This window comes from Xenopus tropicalis, chromosome 7, assembly GCF_000004195.4.
Source record: "Xenopus tropicalis strain Nigerian chromosome 7, UCB_Xtro_10.0, whole genome shotgun sequence".
Lineage (NCBI taxonomy): Eukaryota > Metazoa > Chordata > Amphibia > Anura > Pipidae > Xenopus > Xenopus tropicalis.
Window position 1 is genome coordinate 126445785 of NC_030683.2, and position 25359 is coordinate 126471143.

At 46.3% G+C, this 25359-nt stretch overlaps 1 protein-coding gene across 3 annotated transcripts; it reads left to right on the forward strand.

The window, feature by feature from the left end:
• The first annotated feature begins 83 nt into the window (after nucleotides 1-83).
• On the forward strand, nucleotides 84-25290 carry LOC100488860 (phospholipase A2 inhibitor subunit gamma B-like). 3 transcript variants are annotated; one of them, XM_031905453.1, is made up of 5 exons: nucleotides 84-153; nucleotides 1195-1314; nucleotides 1431-1577; nucleotides 23891-24034; nucleotides 25076-25290. In XM_031905453.1, the coding sequence occupies exons 1-5, from the start codon at nucleotides 102-104 to the stop codon at nucleotides 25228-25230; spliced, it is 618 nt and encodes a 205-aa protein (XP_031761313.1). In that variant the 5' UTR covers nucleotides 84-101; the 3' UTR covers nucleotides 25231-25290. The 3 variants fall into 3 exon arrangements, with proteins under 3 accessions (XP_031761313.1, XP_031761312.1, XP_031761311.1); XM_031905452.1 differs by lacking the exons at nucleotides 1195-1314; nucleotides 1431-1577 and adding exons at nucleotides 22785-22904; nucleotides 23031-23177 and having other exon boundaries at nucleotides 92-153; XM_031905451.1 differs by lacking the exons at nucleotides 84-153; nucleotides 1195-1314; nucleotides 1431-1577 and adding exons at nucleotides 20483-20571; nucleotides 22785-22904; nucleotides 23031-23177.
• The last annotated feature ends 69 nt before the right edge of the window (nucleotides 25291-25359 follow it).

A 25359-nucleotide genomic window follows, 5' to 3' on the forward strand; every position in this document is an offset into this window, starting at 1 on the left:
AAATGAGTTTGATTGGTGTTCCTGCCCCACCCTGAGGCTCATATCATATAAATATGTCTCTCTGCCTCCTATAGGGAGGGATGTGGTGCAACCTGCGCATCATGAGATCGGCCGTGGGGCTCCTGGGTGCACTCGGGGTGCTTCTACCTACAGGTACGGGGGCCCACTCCCCAGTCAGCACAGCAGGGTTCAACCAAACGTTACTCAGCTGTTGCTGGACTACAAATCCCAGAATAATGTAACATATAATGAAGGGTGAGGCATGCTGGGAGCTGTAGTCCAGCAACATAAGGGTTATATTCTTAAAGCAATATTGCCCAATAAAACTGCATTAAAATGCAAGAAATCCCCCAATGAGAATCCCAGCTGATGTGAGTAAATCCGGCTCCCTGTTCTCTGTTCCTGCAATTGGAGTTGGGAGCAATAAGCACAGTTTCCCAGCACTGAACAAGTCTGTCCCTTTATCCCCATGTCTGATTCCTGTGCCATATAATGACGGGAAAAATGACGTAATTATCTCTGGATGTAAGATAATGTCTAAATGGCTTATATATAGTGGTGGAAATGTAATAACAATTCTCTTTTGTCTTGTGGTTAATGTTATGTTTGTCCCCTATGTTGGAGGGGTATATGCTGTTTTCTCTCTATGGTATATAAGTGATAGAATTGATCTATTTTTATGTTTAATTAAGAATATAAAGCTTTAAAATAATTGTACTGAATTCAGTTTCTCTAAGTTCTGTCAATGTTTCCATCCTTTGTTACAAGGTGGAATGAAAAGTCACACAATAAGGATTCAGCTAAAGTCTCACCCCAAGCTCAAAGTGCCAGAGCAGGACTGGAGTTTTATAGGGAGCAGCCAGACAGGACTGTGATTGGTTGGCTTGTATGCATGTTTAACAGTAACCAGGCAGTGACTAGAGAAAGCCGGCATAGGAAAGAAGAATATTGTGAGTTGGTGCCTAAGCTCAGGTCACTGACATCAGCCAAGAGCAGACTGAGCATGTGCAGTAGTTGGGCAAAAGATGGAGAGCTACTGTGGGCAACTTCAGGGGCATGGGGCTTTATTTCTATAGAGCGTTGGTGGCTTTGGGCTGGTACAAGGGCTCAAAACACATGGCCAAACATTTCTACATATATTCTTTTTTAGGCTTTAGTGTCCCTTACACATTATTTTATGTATTTATGTTGCAGTTCGCTGCCTTTCCTGCGTTGCCTGCATTGAGGTCGGCTCTCAGACGTGTGACGGCGGAAGCGTACTGTGTCCCCCCGAAAAAGTCTGTGGCACCTCATTAATAGAAATGACTCGTAAAGGTACGGGGGGGGTATTTCATATGGTTATTTCACTGTTTTTCTCAGCACATTACTCCCTGCTCAGTGTAATGGCTACGGATATGGGCCTATAATAGCAATGTTATTGTGTTTTATAGACGGGCTGAGATTTTACGATGTGAGAAGGAACTGCTGTAATCCAGATAAGTGCAACAAAAAGGCACATTTAAGCTACACAAACTACAGGAGCCGGCAGCAAATCACCTGCTGTACCACGGATAACTGTACCCCCCCGGAACCCACGTGTACGTATTGTGTTTATTATTACCCTGTGTATACAGAGCCGGGAACCCGCGTGTACGTATTGTGTTTATTATTACCCTGTGTATACAGAGCCGGGAACCCACGCGTACGTATTGTGTTTATTATTACCCTGTGTATACAGAGCCGGGAACCCGCGCGTACGTATTGTGTTTATTATTACCCTGTGTATACAGAGCCGGGAACCCGCGCGTACGTATTGTGTTTATTATTACCCTGTGTATACAGAGCCGGGAACCCGCACGTATGTATTGTGTTTGTTATTACCCTGTGTATACAGAGCCGGGAACCCACGCGTACGTATTTGTTTATTATTACCCTGTGTATACAGAGCCGGGAACCCACGCGTACGTATTGTGTTTATTATTACCCCGTGTATACAGAGCCAGGAACCCGCGCGTACGTATTGTGTTTATTATTACCCCGTGTATACAGAGCCGGGAACCCGCGCGTACGTATTGTGTTTATTATTACCCCGTGTATACAGAGCCGGGAACCCACGCGTACGTATTGTGTTTATTATTACCCCGTGTATACAGAGCCGGGAACCCGCGCGTACGTATTGTGTTTATTATTACCCCGTGTATACAGAGCCGGGAACCCGCGCGTACGTATTGTGTTTATTATTACCCCGTGTATACAGAGCCGGGAACCCGCGCGTACGTATTGTGTTTATTATTACCCCGTGTATACAGAGCCGGGAACCCACGCGTACGTATTGTGTTTATTATTACCCCGTGTATACAGAGCCGGGAACCCACGCGTACGTATTGTGTTTATTATTACCCTGTGTATACAGAGCCGGGAACCCGCGCGTACGTATTGTGTTTATTATTACCCTGTGTATACAGAGCCGGGAACCCGCGCGTACGTATTGTGTTTATTATTACCCCGTGTATACAGAGCCGGGAACCCGCATGTACGTATTGTGTTTATTATTACCCTGTGTATACAGAGCCGGGAACCCGCGTGTACGTATTGTGTTTATTATTACCCTGTGTATACAGAGCCGGGAACCCACGCGTACGTATTGTGTTTATTATTACCCTGTGTATACAGAGCCGGGAACCCGCGCGTACGTATTGTGTTTATTATTACCCCGTGTATACAGAGCCGGGAACCCACGCGTACGTATTGTGTTTATTATTACCCTGTGTATACAGAGCCGGGAACCCGCGCGTACGTATTGTGTTTATTATTACCCTGTGTATACAGAGCCGGGAACCCACGCGTACGTATTGTGTTTATTATTTCCCTGTGTATACAGTGCTCCTCCACTTGTTGCTCGTTTTATTCTGCCGCAGCCTGAGCCGAATGCCTGTGATTTCAGCATGGCTGCCATCAGAAATCATGGGGCCCCTCACAACAAAATTTTCCAGCAGTGCCCCCCTAGTACATTGGTAGCCAGCAGTACCCCCCTAGTACATTGGTAGCCAGCAGTCCCCCCCCTAGTACATTGGTAGCCAGCAGGGCCCCCCCTAGTACATTGGTAGCCAGCAGTGCCCCCCCTAGTACATTGGTAGCCAACAGCGCCCCCCCTAGTACATTGGTAGCCAGCAGTGCCCCCCCTAGTACATTGGTAGCCAGCAGTGCCCCCCCTAGTACATTGGTAGCCAGCAGGGCCCCCTAGTACATTGGTAGCCAGCAGCGCCCCCCCAGTACATTGGTAGCCAGCAGGGCCCCCCTAGTACATTGGTAGCCAGCAGGGCCCCCCCTAGTACATTGGTAGCCAGCAGTGCCCCCCTAGTACATTGGTAGCCAGCAGCGCCCCCCCTAGTTCATTGGTAGCCAGCAGTGCCCCCCAGTACATTGGTAGCCAGCAGTGCCCCCCCTAGTACATTGGTAGCCAACAGTGCCCCCCCTAGTACACTGGTAGCCAGCAGGGCCCCCCTAGTATATTGGTAGCCAGCAGTGCCCCCCCTTGTACACTGGTAGCCAGCAGGGCCCCCCCTAGTATATTTAGTATTATTTCCCTGTGTATACAGTGCTCCTCCACTTGTTGCTCGTTTTATTCTGCCGCAGCCTGAGCCGAATGCCTGTGATTTCAGCAGGGCTGCCATCAGAAATCATGGGGCCCCTCAGAACAAAATTTTCTGGGCCCCCCTCCCACCAGTACAAAGGACTCACAGACATGTGACATTGGTAGCCAGCAGGGCCCCCCCTAGTACATTGGTAGCCAGAAGTGCCCCCCCTAGTACATTGGTAGCCAGCAGCGCCCCCCCTAATTCATTGGTAGCCAGCAGTGCCCCCCAGTACATTGGTAGCCAGCAGTGCCCCCCAGTACATTGGTAGCCAGCAGTGCCCCCCCTAGTACATTGATAGCCACCAGTGCCCCTCTAGTACACTGGTAGCCAGCAGTGCCCCCCCTAGTATATTGGTATCCAGCAGTGCCCCCCCTAGTACATTGGTAGCCAGCAGGGCCCCCCCTAGTACATTGGTAGCCAGCAGTGCCCCCCTAGTACATTGGTAGCAAGCAGTACCCCCCTAGTACATTGGTAGCCAGCAGTGCCCCCCCTAGTACATTGGTAGCCAGCAGGGCCCCCCCTAGTACATTGGTAGCCAGCAGTGCCCCCCCTAGTACATTGGTAGCCAACAGCGCCCCCCCTAGTACATTGGTAGCCAGCAGTGCCCCCCCTAGTACATTGGTAGCCAGCAGTGCCCCCCCTAGTACATTGGTAGCCAGCAGGGCCCCCTAGTACATTGGTAGCCAGCAGCGCCCCCCCAGTACATTGGTAGCCAGCAGGGCCCCCCTAGTACATTGGTAGCCAGCAGGGCCCCCCCTAGTACATTGGTAGCCAGCAGTGCCCCCCTAGTACATTGGTAGCCAGCAGTGCCCCCCCTAGTTCATTGGTAGCCAGCAGTGCCCCCCAGTACATTGGTAGCCAGCAGTGCCCCCCCTAGTACATTGGTAGCCAACAGTGCCCCCCCAGTACACTGGTAGCCAGCAGGGCCCCCCTAGTACATTGGTAGCCAGCAGGGCCCCCCCTAGTACATTGGTAGCCAGCAGTGCCCCCCTAGTACATTGGTAGCCAGCAGCGCCCCCCCTAGTTCATTGGTAGCCAGCAGTGCCCCCCAGTACATTGGTAGCCAGCAGTGCCCCCCCTAGTACATTGGTAGCCAACAGTGCCCCCCCAGTACACTGGTAGCCAGCAGGGCCCCCCTAGTATATTGGTAGCCAGCAGTGCCCCCCCTTGTACACTGGTAGCCAGCAGGGCCCCCCCTAGTATATTGGTAGCCAGCAGTGCCCCCCCTTGTACACTGGTAGCCAGCAGGGCCCCCCTAGTACATTGGTAGCCAGCAGTGCCCCCCCTTGTACACTGGTAGCCAGCAGGGCCCCCCTAGTATATTGGTAGCCAGCAGGGTCCCCCTAGTATATTGGTAGCCAGCAGGGCCCCCCTAGTATATTGGTAGCCAGCAGGGCCCCCCTAGTATATTGGTAGCCAGCAGGGCCCCCCTAGTATATTGGTAGCCAGCAGGGTCCCCCTAGTATATTGGTAGCCAGCAGGGCCCCCCTAGTATATTGGTAGCCAGCAGGGTCCCCCTAGTATATTGGTAGCCAGCAGGGCCCCCCTAGTATATTGGTAGCCAGCAGGGTCCCCCTAGTATATTGGTAGCCAGCAGGGCCCCCCTAGTATATTGGTAGCCAGCACAGCCCCTTTGTCTTGTTCGGCTCCTCCGGCGAGGTACTTCATTGACGACACCTCTGCACTTCTGAGTGCCGAAAGACGCCAGGCCCTTTTAAAAGGTTGCGCCCCGTACGGGGCGCGACCAATAGGATCACCCGCTGACCACCAATGACAGGGGCCCGGAATTGATTTATAGGAACAGTAACAACAAAAAATTAAAGAGTTTTAAAGTAAATGAAATAGAATGTACTGTTGCCCTGCACTGGTATAAGTTGTGTGTTTGCTACAGAAACTCTACTATAGTTTATATAAATACCCCGCTGTGTAGCCCCGGGGGCAGCCATTCCTGCACTGGTACAGCTGGGGTGTTTGCTACAGAAACCCTACTATAGTTTATATAAATACCCCGCTGTGTAGCCCCGGGGGCAGCCATTCCTGCACTGGTACAGCTGGGGTGTTTGCTACAGAAACCCTACTATAGTTTATATAAATACCCCGCTGTGTAGCCCCGGGGGCAGCCATTCCTGCACTGGTACAGCTGGGGTGTTTGCTACAGAAACCCTACTATAGTTTATATAAATACCCCGCTGTGTAGCCCCGGGGGCAGCCATTCCTGCACCGGTACAGCTGGGGTGTTTGCTACAGAAACCCTACTATAGTTTATATAAATACCCCGCTGTGTAGCCCCGGGGGCAGCCATTCCTGCACCGGTACAGCTGGGGTGTTTGCTACAGAAACCCTACTATAGTTTATATAAATACCCCGCTGTGTAGCCCCGGGGGCAGCCGTTCCTGCACTGGTACAGCTGGGGTGTTTGCTACAGAAACCCTACTATAGTTTATATAAATACCCTGCTGTGTAACCCCGGGGGCAGCCGTTCCTGCACTGGTACAGCTGGGGTGTTTGCTACAGAAACCCTACTATAGTTTATATAAATACCCTGCTGTGTAGCCCCGGGGGCAGCCATTCCTGCACCGGTACAGCTGGGGTGTTTGCTACAGAAACCCTACTATAGTTTATATAAATACCCCGCTGTGTAGCCCCGGGGGCAGCCATTCCTGCACTGGTACAGCTGGGGTGTTTGCTACAGAAACCCTACTATAGTTTATATAAATACCCCGCTGTGTAGCCCCGGGGGCAGCCATTCCTGCACTGGTACAGCTGGGGTGTTTGCTACAGAAACCCTACTATAGTTTATATAAATACCCCGCTGTGTAGCCCCGGGGGCAGCCATTCCTGCACCGGTACAGCTGGGGTGTTTGCTACAGAAACCCTACTATAGTTTATATAAATACCCCGCTGTGTAGCCCCGGGGGCAGCCATTCCTGCACTGGTACAGCTGGGGTGTTTGCTACAGAAACCCTACTATAGTTTATATAAATACCCCGCTGTGTAGCCCCGGGGGCAGCCATTCCTGCACTGGTACAGCTGGGGTGTTTGCTACAGAAACCCTACTATAGTTTATATAAATACCCCGCTGTGTAGCCCCGGGGGCAGCCATTCCTGCACCGGTACAGCTGGGGTGTTTGCTACAGAAACCCTACTATAGTTTATATAAATACCCCGCTGTGTAGCCCCGGGGGCAGCCATTCCTGCACCGGTACAGCTGGGGTGTTTGCTACAGAAACCCTACTATAGTTTATATAAATACCCCGCTGTGTAGCCCCGGGGGCAGCCATTCCTGCACTGGTACAGCTGGGGTGTTTGCTACAGAAACCCTACTATAGTTTATATAAATACCCCGCTGTGTAGCCCCGGGGGCAGCCGTTCCTGCACTGGTACAGCTGGGGTGTTTGCTACAGAAACCCTACTATAGTTTATATAAATACCCCGCTGTGTAGCCCTGGGGGCAGCCATTCCTGCACTGGTACAGCTGGGGTGTTTGCTACAGAAACCCTACTATAGTTTATATAAATACCCCGCTGTGTAGCCCCGGGGGCAGCCATTCCTGCACTGGTACAGCTGGGGTGTTTGCTACAGAAACCCTACTATAGTTTATATAAATACCCCGCTGTGTAGCCCCGGGGGCAGCCATTCCTGCACCGGTACAGCTGGGGTGTTTGCTACAGAAACCCTACTATAATACCCCACTGTGTAGCAAACACCCCGCTGTGTAGCCCCGGGGGCAGCCATTCCTGCACCGGTACAGCTGGGGTGTTTGCTACAGAAACCCTACTATAATACCCCACTGTGTAGCAAACATCCCAGCTGTACCGGTGCAGGAATGGCTGCCCCCGGGGCTACACAGCGGGGTATTTATATAAACTATAGTAGGGTTTCTGTAGCAAACACCCCAGCTGTACCAGTGCAGGAATGGCTGCCCCCGGGGCTACACAGCGGGGTATTTATATAAACTATAGTAGGGTTTCTGTAGCAAACACCCCAGCTGTACCAGTGCAGGAATGGCTGCCCCCGGGGCTACACAGCGGGTATTTATATAAACTATAGTAGGGTTTCTGTAGCAAACACCCCAGCTGTACCAGTGCAGGAATGGCTGCCCCCGGGGCTACACAGCGGGGTATTTATATAAACTATAGTAGGGTTTCTGTAGCAAACACCCCAGCTGTACCAGTGCAGGAATGGCTGCCCCCGGGGCTACATAGCGGGGTATTTATATAAACTATAGTAGGGTTTCTGTAGCAAACACCCCAGCTGTACCAGTGCAGGAATGGCTGCCCCCGGGGCTACACAGCGGGGTATTTATATAAACTATAGTAGGGTTTCTGTAGCAAACACCCCAGCTGTACCGGTGCAGGAATGGCTGCCCCCGGGGCTACACAGCGGGGTATTTATATAAACTATAGTAGGGTTTCTGTAGCAAACACCCCAGCTGTACCAGTGCAGGAACGGCTGCCCCCGGGGCTACACAGCGGGGTATTTATATAAACTATAGTAGGGTTTCTGTAGCAAACACCCCAGCTGTACCAGTGCAGGAATGGCTGCCCCCGGGGCTACACAGCGGGGTATTTATATAAACTATAGTAGGGTTTCTGTAGCAAACACCCCAGCTGTACCAGTGCAGGAATGGCTGCCCCAGGGGCTACACAGCCATTTTCCGGGCCTGGGATGATTGTACCCCCTGTGCCCCCCTGATGGCGGCCCTGGATTCCAGCACATAACGTGTTCGTTAACCCCTTATAGGGCTGGGGGTTGAGGACGAGAGCGAAACAAACGGGCTGAGCTGCCCAACCTGTGTGTATCCCAGCTTTGATTGCCTTGCCAAGGGGGACGTCGAATGCGTCGGAGAGGAGAATAAATGCTATAATCTAATCCAAACTTATCAAGGTAAAACCCATTATGGGATTTTCTTGGAGCTATTTGGAACCAGTTCCCAGAATTCCTTGTGTTTATTTGCATACATGAGGCGTCTCCTCAACCATAATGATTTATCTCTGCATCTACACTCCTGGTTCGCCCTAAACTGAGCAGATAATGTTGCATCATGCTGATCAGCCTCAGCAAGGGCAAAACCAGTCTGTAGTAGGGAATCAGATCAGCTATTATCCTGCTTTATAAACCCGGTAGCCTATAGGATAAACAGATTTGTTTGGAACTCTTTGGGTCTAATTCCCAGAATTCCATGTCTCTATTTGCATGTGTATGAGATGATTGCCTCAACCATTTTGATTTATTTTACCCAAAAACCCAAATGCTGAAGATACAGGTACAAGAAGGAGAAAATAGATCATGCAACATGCAAGGTTATCAATGCCCAGTATTTTTATAAGCTGATAATAATGTCTATCTGTCTAATTAGACACTTCTTATCTTTCTTAACCTCATTAGGATCTTATAATAAGAGATAAAAAGTTTACCCATATCCAGTAACCAATAGCAACCAATTAGATCTGTCCGAGGCACAGTACCAGCTGTTCTGTTGGAAGAGAGGCTGCCTTCAACCTGCTGCACTTTGATTGGCCGTATCATATTTTTTTATCTGGAGGAAAAGTGATTTCTGCTACATTATTTCAGAGTCAGAACCAGAGAAAAGAAAGGAGATGCACATAACTTTAGAACCACTGAATTGTACAATGAATGTATATTGAGAAATTCCTTAGAATGATATTTGCTTTCTCCTCAACAGGCATCGGGGTAACTGCTATAGTCACATTGCGTGGCTGCTGCACTGAGTCTCTCTGCCGGTTTGGCAAAGGGATCGAGAAGTACGAAGGGATCACGTTAGAGGGTTCTGTTAACTGCACTGATGCAAATACTGGAAACGCCAATATGAGCCCCGGCCTCCTAAATGTATTTATTTATGTAGCACTTTATTTTCTTCTGCTAATAAACTCATTTTAGCACTGAATACTACAGAAAATTAAAAAATCTAAAAAAGCATAAAGCAGTCTAAACTGTAATTATTGCATAGGCCCCATAGCTAAGCTTATTGCTCCCAACTCCAATTGCAGGAACAGAGAACAGGGAGCCGGATTTACTCACATCAGCTGGGATTCTCATTGGGGGATTTCTTGCATTTTAATGCAGTTTTATTGGGCAATATTGCTTTAAGAATACAGCCCTGATGTTGCTGGACTACAGCTCCCAGCATGCCTCACCCTTACATTATTCTGGGATTTGTAGTCTGGCAACAGCCGAGTAACGTTTGGTTGAGCCGCGCTGTGCAGCAGGGTTTAGTTCCCCTTTAAGAAAACAAGCAGAATGTTAGTTTGGCACAAGCCCTATTCATTATAGTCCCTATAACAATGATAAGAAGGACAAGGTAGGTAAGACAAGGTAGGTAACCGTCCTGCACCAGGAGAAGCAATTCCAGTCCATCTCTTTTATTCCCCTGGTTCAAGCAGGGGCTCTTCATGGTAATATATAAGGTTGGCTTAGCAGTGATCAGACCCAGTCTAGGCTCAAAAATATTATATATTAGTACCTGCACAGCTTTTTTTTCCCATCAGTACCAACACTCAAGGTACCATGGGACAGGGGTTCAGACGCAGCAGCCCCAGACCGTCAGCATAGGGAGCGGTAATCCATTACCAGCAACATCCATAGATGTTCAGGCAGCCAAGGAATCTGCATGGGTCACAGAAATAAAAAAATGTCTTTACATTGAGCAGTACAGTAATTATGGACGCCCTTTGAAAGATTCCTCACTTGAGCTAGAATTTTTTACTACCTTCAGATGTAAGGGAGCTTCATGGGGCTAAATTGTATCCCCCATCTTATGCCAACCAGTATATGGCATGGTGGGAGCAGAAATACACATATATAATGACTATAATCCATTCAAGAGATCTGTTCATTTCTATGGACCCTACTCAAATGATTTCCTTTTTATTTGGAAATGGGACCAAATATTGTTTGTGAATTTTGTGGAATACCTCAGTGTAAATAGTCCCAATTTATAATTGACATCTGAGTTCCATAACTCCCACATTCATTTTTTGGATATCAGATCAGAGGGTGTAGGCAACACTGTGGTTACTTCTTTATCTAGGAAAAGCTGTGCTGCCAGTACCATTGTGCGGCTACACAGAGTCGGATTGGAGTAGCCGGGGCAGGAACCTGACTTAAGGGCCCAATACTCAGCCACCGCTCCCTGCTCTGCCCCCAGTCACTGCAACTCCCCTGGTAACTTTAATGTAACAAAATAAAGATGGCCATGCATGGCAGCCGTGGTGGCTGGGGGAGGCTGACTCGCAGCCATGAGGAAGGGCCAAACAGAATGGGGGACCCTGGGATTGTTTCTGGTATCCCTGTGGGCAAGTCTGACCCTGAGCCTTGGATAACTGTGGGTTAATGATTCTGGTGGTACTGTGGGTACTGTGGGTTAATGATTCTGGTGGTACTGTGGGTACTGTGGGTTAATGATTCTGGTGGTACTGTGGGTACTGTGAGTTAATGATTCTGGTGGTACTGTGGGTACTGTGGGTTAATGATTCTGGTGGTACTGTGGGTACTGTGGGTTAATGATTCTGGTGGTACTGTGGGTTAATGATTCTGGTGGTACTGTGGGTACTGTGGGTTAATGATTCTGGTGGTACTGTGAGTACTGTGGGTTAATGATTCTGGTGGTATTGTGGGTTAATGATTCTGTGGGTACTGTGGGTTAATGTTTCTGGTGGTACTGTGGGTACTGTGGGTTAATGATTCTGATGATTCTGGTGGTACTGTGGGTTAATGATTCTGGTGGTACTGTGGGTTAATGATTCTGTGGGTACTGTGGGTTAATGATTCTGTGGGTACTGTGGGTTAATGTTTCTGGTGGTACTGTGGGTTAATGTTTCTGTGGGTACTGTGGGTTAATGATTCTGGTGGTACTGTGGGTTAATGTTTCTGGTGGTACTGTGGGTACTGTGGGTTAATGATTCTGTGGGTACTGTGGGTTAATGATTCTGGTGGTACTGTGGGTTAATGTTTCTGGTGGTACTGTGGGTACTGTGGGTTAATGATTCTGGTGGTACTGTGGGTACTGTGGGTTAATGATTCTGGTGGTACTGTGGGTTAATGATTCTGTGGGTACTGTGGGTTAATGATTCTGGTGGTACTGTGGGTACTGTGGGTTAATGATTCTGGTGGTACTGTGGGTTAATGATTCTGTGGGTACTGTGGGTTAATGTTTCTGGTGGTACTGTGGGTACTGTGGGTTAATGTTTCTGGTGGTACTGTGGGTACTGTGGGTTAATGATTCTGGTGGTACTGTGGGTACTGTGGGTTAATGATTCTGGTGGTACTGTGGGTACTGTGGGTTAATGATTCTAGTGGTACTGTGGGTACTGTGGGTTAATGATTCTGGGGGTAACATAGTAACATAGTAAGTAACATAGTAAGTTGGGTTGAAAAAAGACATACGTCCATCAAGTTCAACCATAATGCCTATACCTAACCTGCCTAACTACAAGTTGATCCAGAGGAAGGCAAAAAACCCCATCTGAAGCCTCTCTAATTTGCCTCAGAGGGGAAAAAATTCCTTCCTGACTCCAAGATGGCAATCGGACCAGTCCCTGTATCAACTTGTACTAAGAGCTATCTCCCATAACCCTGTATTCCCTCACTTGCTAAGAATCCATCCAGCCCCTTCTTAAAGCTATATAATGTATCAGCCAGTACGACTGATTCGGGGAGGGAATTCCACAACTTCACAGCTCTCACTGTAAAAAATCCTTTCCGAATATTTAAATGGAACCTCCCTTCTTCTAAACGGAGTGGGTGCCCTCGTGTCCGTTGGAAGGACCTACTGGTAAATAAAACATTAGAGAGGTTATTATATGATCCCCTTATATATTTATACATAGTTATCATGTCACCTCTTAAGCGCCTCTTCTCCAGTGTAAACAGACCCAACTTGGCCAGTCTTTCTTCATAACCGAGACTTTCCATACCCTTTACCAGCTTAGTTGCCCTTCTCTGGACCCTCTCTAGCTCAATAATGTCCCGTTTGAGCACTGGAGACCAAAACTGAACAGCATATTCTAGATGGGGCCTTACCAGTGCTCTGTAAAGGGGAAGAATAACCCCCTCCTCCCGTGAATCTATACCCCTTTTAATACAGCTCAGAACCTTGTTTGCCCTTGCAGCTGCTGCCTGGCATTGCTTGCTACAGCCAAGTTTATTATCTACAAGGACTCCAAGATCCTTCTCCATTATGGATTTGCCTAGTGCAGTCCCATTAAGGTTATACGGGGCTTGCATATTTTTACATCCCAGGTGCATGACCTTACATTTATCCACATTAAATCTCATCTGCCACTTAGCTGCCCAGATTGCCAGTTGGTCAAGATCCTGCTGCAGGGATGTCACATCCTGGATAGAATTGACTGGTCTGCAGAGTTTTGTGTCATCTGCAAACACTGATACATTACTCATAATACCCTCCCCTAAGTCATTTATGAACAAATTAAACAAAAGTGGACCCAGTACAGAACCCTGAGGGACCCCACTGAGAACCTTACTCCAAGTAGAGAATGTGCCATTAACAACCACCCTCTGTACCCGATCCTGTAGCCAGTTTTCTATCCATGTGCAAACGACTTCACTAAGACCAATAGACCTTAGCTTAGAAAGCAGTCGTTTGTGGGGAACGGTATCAAATGCTTTGGCAAAATCCAAATAGATTATATCTACTGCATCCCCACTGTCCAGCTTCTTACTTACCTCATCATAAAAAGCAATTAAATTGGTCTGACATGACCTGTCCTTCATAAAGCCATGCTGATTACTGCTCATAATGCCATTCTCCACTACATAATTTTGAATGTGATCCCTTAACAAGCCTTCAAATAACTTGCCCACCACGGATGTCAAACTTACAGGCCTATAATTGCCAGGCTGAGATCTTATTCCCTTTTTAAATATGGGAGTGACATTCGCCTTCTTCCAATCACTAGGTACCATACCTGATGAAAGAGAGTCTGAGAATATCAGAAACAAGGGCCACTGCAATTCTGCCCCTAGCTCTCTCAGTACCCGAGGGTGTATTCCATCTGGCCCAGGTGCCTTGTTTACATTTATCGTGTGTAACCCTTTAAGCACCATATCCTGTGCCAACCACTGTGTAGTTGGAGCTGAGGCAACAGTGAAGCTATTGGGTGGGACTTGGCCCACTGGCTCCCCCTACTGTATACACAGAAGAAAAGAACTGGTTAAGCACATCTGCCTTTTCTGTATCCGCTGTAACCATATTGTTATTATAACTCAATGGGGCCACACCCTCAACCTGCATCTTTTTACTATTAATATACTTAAAAAACTTTTTGGGGTTAGTCTTGGCCTCGGCCGCGATGCGCTCCTCATTTTCTATCTTTGCCTTCCGGATTGCTGTTTTACAACACTTGTTATAGTGTTTATATTCATTAAACGCAGCTACTGTCCCCTCTGACTTATATTTCTTAAAAGCTTTCCTTTTTTTCCCTATTAACTTCTTTACCTCAGAGTTAAGCCACATAGGGTGATTCTTAACACTTCTACTTTTTCTTATTAATGGAATGAATTGAGAACAGTAATGATTTAATATCATTTTAAATGACAACCATTTCTGCTCTGTATTTTTATCAGAAAACATAATGCCCCAATCTATGCCCTGAAGCGCTGCCCTTAAGGAGCTAAAATTTGCCTTCCTAAAATTCAGTGTCTTTGTTGCCCCCGTGTAAATTTGTTTCCTGCACCAAACATCAAATGAAATAACATTATGGTCACTATTACCCAGGGGTTCAACCACTTGCACATTTGCTATACGTTCTGGGTCATTAGAGATCACTAGATCTAGTATAGCATTGTTCCTGGTTGGCTCCTCAACAACCTGTGACATAAAGTTGTCGTGCAGCAAGTTTATAAACTTGTTCCCATTTACTGTCCTGGCAGTACTATTGCCCCAGTCAATATCAGGGTAATTAAAATCCCCCATTATTATCACTTGCCCCAAACTAGCAGCCTTTTCTATTTGCAACAGGAGCTGGGCCTCCTCCTCTTCGCTTACATTAGGGGGTCTATAGCATACCCCTACAATTAGCTTGGTAGATTCTTTACTATCTGTGAGAAGCTCAACCCATAAGGATTCAGCTCCCTCTGTTAACCCCATCACTTCCTCCTTAATATTTGCTTTTAAGTCGTGCTTAATGAACAGACACACTCCTCCTCCTTTTCTATTGCCCCTGTCCCTCCGAAACAATGTATACCCCCCAATATTAACAGCCCAGTCATGAGACTCATTCAACCAAGTTTCAGCAACACCAATCACATCATATTTCCGCTCCAACGCCAGTACCTCCAGCTCTCCCATTTTACCAGTCAGACTCCTTGCATTGGTAAACATACATTTAATACTGGTTCCGGCGTGAGAATGACGTGTAAACAACTTATGGGCCTCCCTGCCATTATCAGTATCCCGAAGCAAGTCTCCTCCCCCAATTTTCCTTACTATGCCCACTACCTCATCTATCCTGTCTACCACAGAATTTCCCGCTGCACCCTCCCCCCCCACTCCTAGTTTAAAATCTCCTCCAACCCTCTAGCCATCTTTTCCCCCAAAGCAGCTGCCCCATCATCATTGAGGTGCAGCCCATCCCTGGCAAAGAGCTTGTAGCCGATTGAGAAATCAGCCCAGTTCTGGAGAAACCCAAAGCCCTCCTCCCTGCACCAATCTCTCAGCCACGCATTAATCTCCCTGAGCTCCCGCTGCCTTCTTAATGTTGCTCGTGGCACAGGTAATATCTCTGAGAAAATTACCTTGGAAGTCCTCGCCCTCAACTTTGCACCTAGCTTTTTAAAATCGTTCTTGAGGACTTCCCCCCCTCCTCTAACTTTGTCATTGGTACCTATGTGTACCAAGACCGCCGGGTCTTCCCCAGCCCCTCCCAACAATCTGTCCACTCGTTCCACCACATGCCGAACCCTAGCACCAGGCAAGCAACACACAGTTCGGCATGTAGGGTCTTTGCGACAAATTACCCTATCCACCTTTCTAATAATTGAATCCCCTACAACTATAACCTGCCTTCCCTTCCTAGCACTACTCCCCCCACCTGTATTAGAGGTGCCGGCTCCCAGGGTGCTCTGAGAGTCAGCCTGCTCCATACACGCCAGCTCAGAGCTGCCTTCCCCAGCATCTTCACCTAACGCGGCAAATCTGTTGGTTTGTACAAGCTTTGAACCAGCCCCCCTACCCTTGTGCCCCCTACTGCCCCTCTTAACTGTTACAAATTTGTCTCCCTCATTAACCTCCACTGTCCCTTCTCCCCCCCCCACTACACCGGCCCCTGCCAGTGGTTGCTCAGTGAGCCTCCTGTTCTCCCCCATGTTTGCAGCTGCCCTCAGTGCTGCCAGTTCCCCCCTTAGATTCTGCACCTCAGATTCCAAGAGGAAAACCCACCTGCATCTCTCACAAGTAAATGCTGCATGGAACTGCTGCTCCAGGACCACATACATGCGACAAGATGCACACTGAGTAACACCAGCAATCATACTGCAACTCATATTGCAACTGGGTACTTACAGTCTCCCGAGTGCAATCCCTTGTATAGTGCCTTTTAAGTTTCAAACGCCTTTTTTGTTTTAAACGCCTGCTATACACTTAAATTTACATGCAACACTTTAGATTACATGCAACACTCGCTAGCAGCTCCCAAACTCGCTGTGCAGTCAGAAACTTATTGAGGTTCAAACCAAACAGCCAAATGTCTGTTGAGAATTTACCAGATTTACTCCACCCCCTTAATTAGTATGCTCAATCAGCCAGGTAGCACTTACAAGTCACACAGCAGTTAGTTAATTGCACTTACTTTCTCCTTTCAACCAGCACTCCCAGCATGCACAGTAAACCCCAAACGCCTTTTTTGTTTTAAACGCCTGCTATACACTTAAATTTACATGCAACACTTTAGATTACATGCAACACTCGCTAGCAGCTCCCAAACTCGCTGTGCAGTCAGAAACTTATTGAGGTTCAAACCAAACAGCCAAATGTCTGTTGAGAATTTACCAGATTTACTCCACCCCCTTAATTAGTATGCTCAATCAGCCAGGTAGCACTTACAAGTCACACAGCAGTTAGTTAATTGCACTTACTTTCTCCTTTCAACCAGCACTCCCAGCATGCACAGTAAACCCCAAACGCCTTTTTTGTTTTAAACGCCTGCTATACACTTAAATTTACATGCAACACTTTAGATTACATGCAACACTCGCTAGCAGCTCCCAAACTCGCTGTGCAGTCAGAAACTTATTGAGGTTCAAACCAAACAGCCAAATGTCTGTTGAGAATTTACCAGATTTACTCCACCCCCTTAATTAGTATGCTCAATCAGCCAGGTAGCACTTACAAGTCACACAGCAGTTAGTTAATTGCACTTACTTTCTCCTTTCAACCAGCACTCCCAGCATGCACAGTAAACCCCAAACGCCTTTTTTGTTTTAAACGCCTGCTATACACTTAAATTTACATGCAACACTTTAGATTACATGCAACACTCGCTAGCAGCTCCCAAACTCGCTGTGCAGTCAGAAACTTATTGAGGTTCAAACCAAACAGCCAAATGTCTGTTGAGAATTTACCAGATTTACTCCACCCCCTTAATTAGTATGCTCAATCAGCCAGGTAGCACTTACAAGTCACACAGCAGTTAGTTAATTGCACTTACTTTCTCCTTTCAACCAGCACTCCCAGCATGCACAGTAAACCCCAAACGCCTTTTTTGTTTTAAACGCCTGCTATACACTTAAATTTACATGCAACACTTTAGATTACATGCAACACTCGCTAGCAGCTCCCAAACTCGCTGTGCAGTCAGAAACTTATTGAGGTTAATGATTCTGGTGGTACTGTGGGTTAATGATTCTAGTGGTACTGTGGGTACTGTGGGTTAATGATTCTGGGGGTACTGTGGGTACTGTGGGTTAATGATTCTAGTGGTACTGTGGGTACTGTGGGTTAATGATTCTGGTGGTACTGTGGGTACTGTGGGTTAATGATTCTAGTGGTACTGTGGGTACTGTGGGTTAATGATTCTGGTGGTACTGTGGGTTAATGATTCTGGCTGATTAGTCAGACAAGCCCATTAACCTCTGGTACATTTATTATAACATGGCCAATAAACTGGGCTGCTCCATACCTCCTCTCAGCATAAACAGGAAGTGGGAAAACAGGAACAGGAACAGGCTAAGAATGACAGAGAAATGGCAAACAGTAGGAATGCCCTCACCCAAAATCCACACCGGCAGAGGGTACTACAGTCACAACAAAGGGCTGCTCACTAAGGAATACTTTCCCCCAGTATAGTTTGGAATCAGAGGTTAAATACACCTACCTGTCTGCCATATTATTTGGCAAAAGCAGAGTTGTTAACCCTTTATGAATGCAGCCCGGGGGTGTTTATGGGGGACCCACTGTTAATGTGCACATGAAATCTGATGCAAACTTTGGGGGATACCAAACAATACTACTTGTGGGTGATGGGAGACTGGGGGAGAGAGGGCAAAATCAGGTAACTCCCACAAAAATAGGGGGGATTGTTAACTCTGCAAAAGGTGCACCTACCTGGCTGTCATATAATGGGGCTTGTAGGTGGGTGGTAGACTGTGTGTGGTTTGTCCCTTTGTATCCATAGGTGACACTATTGTGCATCTGACACAAATAAGTCATATCAGATTAAACAATATATCAGATAAAGATACTTCAATACAGGGTCCAAGTGCAACAGATAATACTGTACGTGGGACAAACTCCTTGCAAATTGAAAGAAAGAATCCATAAATATCCGACAACCTGGGCGGAAACAAAGACAGACATGCCCGGATTATTTCCAATATACCCATAAGCCAACTGATGGCAGCGGGCACCCAGCCAATCCAAACACAAGAGCAGAAATAGCTCCTCCCCTGCAGCGGGATGAACCAAGATGGTAGGAAGGAAAACCTGATTAAATACATTTGCACCCTTCCAAGGGGACTCTTGTAGCATCGCTCTGTTCTTGGCTCAGCGGTTGATACGCTAAAGGAGAAGGAAATTTTACTACCAATATATTCACCACATTAGTGCCACCTAGAACCCTATATGTGTTATGCAGAAAGCTTTACCATACCTGAGTAACAGCCCTAGAAGCTCCCTCTGTTTGTTTAAGATAGCAGCAGCATTCCCTGAGTTATTGTAAAGGACCTATGTTCCCCCAGTAACAAAAACATAAAATATACACAAACATAGAAATATCAGACTAGAAGTGAGCAGGTCAAGCTGTAACTCGTGTAACCCATATCATTAACCACAGGTTGGGCCAATCAGAGAACGCTGGGTACATTTGGGCCAAAAGGTTAGCCATTATATTCTCTGCCCAATCAATTGGTAACTCTCCCACTGATTAACCCTTTTCTTGTGCTTTAACGTTAGGGAAAGTCTGGAAGATGTTCAGAACACTGATCTCAATTCCCTCTGTTTAACCAACAGGCCCTACCTACCGAATTACAGTCTGTTTTATTTAGTTGTTCTCCATTTTCTTGAGATTACTAAGAGGCCAAGCTGGCTAAATACATTTAATATAAATAAGTAACTGTGCATGCTATGAACTATGAGATCTTCTTTGCTGTTATATTTATGTAGGGACCCATAGGGTGTATCTCCCCTATGGCTTTAATCCCCTACTAGTTCTTACTGGGCAGAGTCCCATGTATCTAGTTGGCACTATGCAGTATACCTTATTGGTTATTATGGTTGTACACGCCCCCTGCACACTGATATAGTGTCTAGCAAGGAGGGAGTGGCTTCCTCTTTGGCTGCCTGCCTGCTACCTAAGCACAGCTCCCTCTGAGCCTGGGTGCAAACAGGCCCCAGTAAAGCAATTCTATCCCAGAGACCATCTTAATATCTGGAGAAGTCTGGGACAGGGCCCCGTGAACAAGGTTTAAGTAAGCATAGCAGTTTTGTAATAGCACTCTCTAGGAAAAGTAAGACAGTTAGTACTTAGCAAGCAAGGGCAGTCTAATAGCCCCATCAAAGGAGATTAGCATTCTGGAAGTAGCTTTCCATCCGGCAATGTTGCCTCAGCAGTAGGGCCACGGAGTAGAGATAGGAGACAGGTTAGAATAAACCCTGATCCCTAGTCACACAGAGGACTCATATGCTAGAGGTTATCAACCTGAGGAAGAACATCCTTCATTCCCGGGGCCAGAGTCTGTGCAGTTCTCTCCTCTCTCCCCTCTTCTGCTCCCCCCTCCCATAAGAATTCATAAAACTCCCACCCTTAGGAATGTGTAATCTGAGCTATAGAGCTGCAGCAGGAAGCTATGAAGACCAAGCTAAAATGGCAGCTGCTATCTGCTATCAAACAGAGAAAGCTTCTAGGGCGGTTACTCGGGTATGGTAATGCTTTCTGCAGAATAAATATAGGGTTCTAGGTGGAGTACAAACGATTGTTATCAATCTGACAAGTTTGTATAATGTGTAAATTCAGATACTGATCAGCCTCCCTCAGCCAGGGTCCTCTGTAGAGGTTCATGGGTTTAACACCTAGTTGCAGGGTGATGGAAGTCCTGAGTCAGGTAGGTCCCCTGGGTGCAGATCTCACAGCCCCCTAGCAGTATCAGGGTATATTATTGCTTTGCATTACAGGTTCGTTTGGTTATTTAAATTATAACCATGTAGAGCAAAGGCATAATTAGAGGGGCCCCTCCCTACGATGTTGGGCCAACTTGGATGGCAGAACCTATAAACTGATATTTGTCTTTATGCAAAACCTAATATGATGCAAAACTGAAAATAAATGAGTTTGATTGGTGTTCCTGCCCCACCCTGAGGCTCATATCATATAAATATGGGAGTCTCTCTGCCTCTTATAGGGAGGGATGTGGTGCAACCTGCGCACCATGAGATCGGCCGTGGGGCTCCTGGGTGCACTCGGGGTGCTTCTACCTACAGGTACGGGGCCCACTTCTCAGTCTCAGGCTGTAAAGGGATTTTAAAAGAGAAATGCATCTGTTAACGTTCAGAGATGATGGACAGTTTCTAAAGAAATTTTATTATCCTGTACTTTGTTTTCCATAGAGACATAATGCACAAACGAGTTTAATTACTGACTGTTACACCTACAGAACTGGGTAATAAACTCAGGGATGTCACAAGCAGCTAGATACTGGATAGGGGTATAAAGGGAATCATTTAAACATGAAATAAACCCAATAGGGCTGTTCTGCCCCCAATAAGGGGTAATTATATCTTAGTTGGGATCAAGTACAGGTACTGTTTTATTATTACAGAGAAAAGGGAATCATTTAACCATGAAATAAACCCAATAGGGCTGTTCTGCCCCAATAAGGGGTAATTATATCTTAGTTGGGATCAAGTACAGGTACTGTTTTATTATTACAGAGAAAAGGGAATCATTTAACCATGAAATAAACCCAATAGGGCTGTTCTGCCCCCAATAAGGGGTAATTATATCTTAGTTGGGATCAAGTACAGGTACTGTTTTATTATTACAGAGAAAAGGGAATCATTTAACCATGAAATAAACCCAATAGGGCTGTTCTGCCCCAATAAGGGGTAATTATATCTTAGTTGGGATCAAGTACAGGTACTGTTTTATTATTACAGAGAAAAGGGAATCATTTAACCATTAAATAAACCCAATAGGGCTGTTCTGCCCCCAATAAGGGGTAATTATATCTTAGTTGGGATCAAGTACAGGTACTGTTTTATTATTACAGAGAAAAGGGAATCATTTAACCATTAAATAAACCCAATAGGGCTGTTCTGCCCCCAATAAGGGGTAATTATATCTTAGTTGGGATCAAGTACAGGTACTGTTTTATTATTACAGAGAAAAGGGAATCATTTAACCATGAAATAAACCCAATAGGGCTGTTCTGCCCCCAATAAGGGGTAATTATATCTTAGTTGGGATCAAGTACAGGTACTGTTTTATTATTACAGAGAAAAGGGAATCATTTAACCATTAAATAAACCCAATAGGGCTGTTCTGCCCCAATAAGGGGTAATTATATCTTAGTTGGGATCAAGTACAGGTACTGATTTCGTCTCCGATGGGGACATTCCCTGAGAAAAACCCAGTATTTCCTACTTTCCAAACTGTAGAGGATTTTTTTACCAGTTTTACTTTTACAGGGTTTTGCCCTAAATAAAATAATAATGTGTAGAGACCTATGGGGTTAACATGTCCCTATGGCTTTAAACCCTGCAGCTTCCTTAGTCTGTGCTGTTACTGGGCCATGTATCAGTTTATAGTTTTACATGTGCCTTATTGGTTAATAGGTAGACCACTCCCTTGGCACACTAATATAATGCTTAGCAGGGGGGTGGGGCTTCCTCTTTGGCTGCATCTGCTGACCCAGATGGAAGTTTCACTGAGCCTGGGATAAACAGGGCCCCAGTAAAGTAAGTACCCTACAGGCTGCATCTAGCTCTAGAGATGTTGGGGAACAGGGACCCCGTGAATGAGGAGTAGTGAGTATCAGGATAATTTATAACAGCCCTTTCTAGGAAAGTGAGATTAGTTAGAAAGAGCAGTTTCGGCTCCAACCTGGAGAGATTAGCTGGGAGTATGTTCCCTACAGGCTCTATTTCCTTAGAGCAGGACATGGTTAAGATGAAGGTATCAGTTCCTATCCCTGATCCATAGTTGGCAGTGAGGGATCCTTGGCTGCTAAGGGGCACCCTGAGGATACAGATACTGGGCCAGGCTACTCCCCACAGGGAGGCCGTGCTGGTTGGTGGTCCTTACCTTCCCCACCCTCAGCTGAGGTGGCTATAAGGGCGGACACCATATTTTTCTACCTTCTGTGCAATTACCTGATATCTCCTGTGTGTGAGTATTGCTATAACCCTGTGGATCATTGTCTCTGACTATAAACAAGTTAAGTTCTGGTTTACCACAAAAGAACCTTCTGGCGCCCATTCTTTCATTTGCTTGCACACAGCCTAAGTGAGTTGTAGTTGCAACCCAAAGGATATTTCCACTTAGCGAAAGCCCATCTGGTGTGTAGAGTCCTATGTACCCCAAGCTCTAAAGCCATTCTAGCTGGTGCTGCCTGTTTTACAGCCAAATAGGGGTTACAAATATGATGTGAAATAAAAAACATATTCAAATATTATTTGATGTATTTATGTTGCAGTTTGTGGCCTTTCCTGTGTTGCCTGTTTGGAGGTTGATTCCCGAGTGTGTGATGGTGGAAGCGTACTGTGTCCCCCTGAACAAGTCTGCAGCACCTCATTAGTAGAAGTGACTCGTAAAGGTACGGGGGGGGGGGGGTATTTTATATCATTATTTCACTGTTTTTCTCAGCACATTACTCCCTGCTCAGTGTAACGGATATGGGTCTATAATAGCTATGCTATCTGTTATGTTTATTGCTCTATAGACGGGCTGAAATATTACAATGTGAGAAGGAACTGCCGATATCCAGAAAGGTGTGAAATAACGTTCCACTTTAGCCACACGAATTACCGGATGCGGCAGAAAGTCACCTGTTGTACAACGGATAACTGTACCCCCCCGGAACCCACGTGTACGTATTGTGTTTATTATTACCCTGTGTATACAGAGCCGGGAACCCGCGCGTACGTATTGTGTTTATTATTATCCTGTGTATACAGAGCCGGGAACCCACGTGTACGTATTGTGTTTATTATTACCCTGTGTATACAGAGCCGGGAACCCGCGCGTACGTATTGTGTTTATTATTATCCTGTGTATACAGAGCCGGGAACCCACGCGTACGTATTGTGTTTATTATTACCCTGTGTATACAGAGCCGGGAACCCGCACGTACGTATTGTGTTTATTATTACCCCGTGTATACAGAGCCGGGAACCCGCGCGTGGGTATTGTGTTTATTATTACCCTGTGTATACAGAGCCGGGAACCCACGCGTACGTATTGTGTTTATTATTACCCTGTGTATACAGAGCCGGGAACCCGCGCGTGGGTATTGTGTTTATTATTACCCTGTGTATACAGAGCCGGGAACCCACGCGTACGTATTGTGTTTATTATTACCCCGTGTATACAGAGCCCCTATATACCCCTAGTCCCTGCTTAAGGCTATAGGGCTCCCTTATAACTTATGGCGATTCTTTCCACGGCCGGCAGCCTAAACCCCTTTGAAGCCCACTGTGCAACCTCCACTTGTTCCTCCACTTGTTGCTCCTTTTATTCTGCCGCAGCCTGAGCCGAATGCCTGTGATTCCAGCACATAACGTGTTCGTTAACCCCTTATAGGGCTGGAGGTTGAGGACGAGAGTGAAACAAACGGGCTGAGCTGCCCAACCTGTGTGTATCCCAGCTTTGATTGCCTTGCCCAGAGGGACGTGGAATGCGTCGGAGAGGAGAACAAATGCTATCATCAAACCCAAACTTATCAAGGTAAAATGCATTTCTTATTTACCCAGAAACCCACACAAGTGCCCTTTGGACAAAGGGGAACCTAAACCTACTGCCAACTCTGAGTTTTGTCATACAAAAAACATACATACAGATTGCACCTAAAAATAGGGGAGGGAGGAAGCAGTTATTCAAATCACCTGTCCATGGCTAAAACCTTGCTATAAGCTGCAAAACAGGCTGTAGCTGGGAGAAGGGAGGGGTTTGTTTACACAGAGCTCACCATGTTAACAGCTATGCTGATTGTAGGGTGGATGGCGGGGTTTGGTAGTATGGTTAGAATCAATTTTTTTTTTTTTATGATTTTCTTAAAGGGGTCTAAACACAAAGAAAAAATAATTAAAGTGTATTTTGCTTCTCTTTGCACTTTATATTTATTTTCTATTTCAGGTTAGTGGCTCCCTTTCAAATTCAGAGGGTCACTGACCCTAAGGTTAATTGACAATGAAGACGGTAAATAGTCGGACAATTTGACTTTAAAAGAAAGATACTGAACTAAAAGCCTGTTATTGGCAGCCTAAAACTGCTACTATCTCAAGTTAGATACACGTTAGATACATGCATATACACATCATTGGCAAAGTTCAGGAATAAAGTGCTTTTAGAGAAGAGGCAGATAAAGGTCAGATACGAGAAGGAGAAAATACATCATGCAACGAGCACGGTTATTATTATTAATGTCCGGTATTTTTATCATTAATGAGACATTTTAGGATCATATAACAAAAGGCAAAACGTTTACCCATGTCCGGTAACCCATAGCAGCCAATCAGATCTGTCTGAGCCGCAGTACCAGGAGCAGTATTGAAAGTGAGGCTGCCTTCAACCCACTGCACTTTGATTGGCCATATCAGTTAGTATTGACCTGGAGCAGAACTGACTTCTACTACATTGTTTCAAGAGTCAGAACCAGAGAACAGACAGGAGAAAACAAACACTGCTTTCAATAGCAATTCCATATTTTTGAAACCACAATGTATATTGGGACTTTCCTTAGAATGACATTTGCTTCCTTCCCAACAGGCAGCGGGGGAACTAGAATAAACACATTCCGGGGCTGCGGCACCGAGTCTCTCTGCCGGTTTGGCGAATGGGCCGAGAACTACGGAGGGTTTACTCTAGAGACGACGATTAACTGCACTGATGCAAATACCGGAAACGCCAATATGAGCCCCTAAATGCATTTATATACGTAGCCCCTCATATTCTTCTGCTAATAAACTCACAGAAACCAAGAATATCCATATTATTATATCTATATCCATTCCCTCCTCGCCTGTAAGCTAATGGGAAACTACAGAACTGTA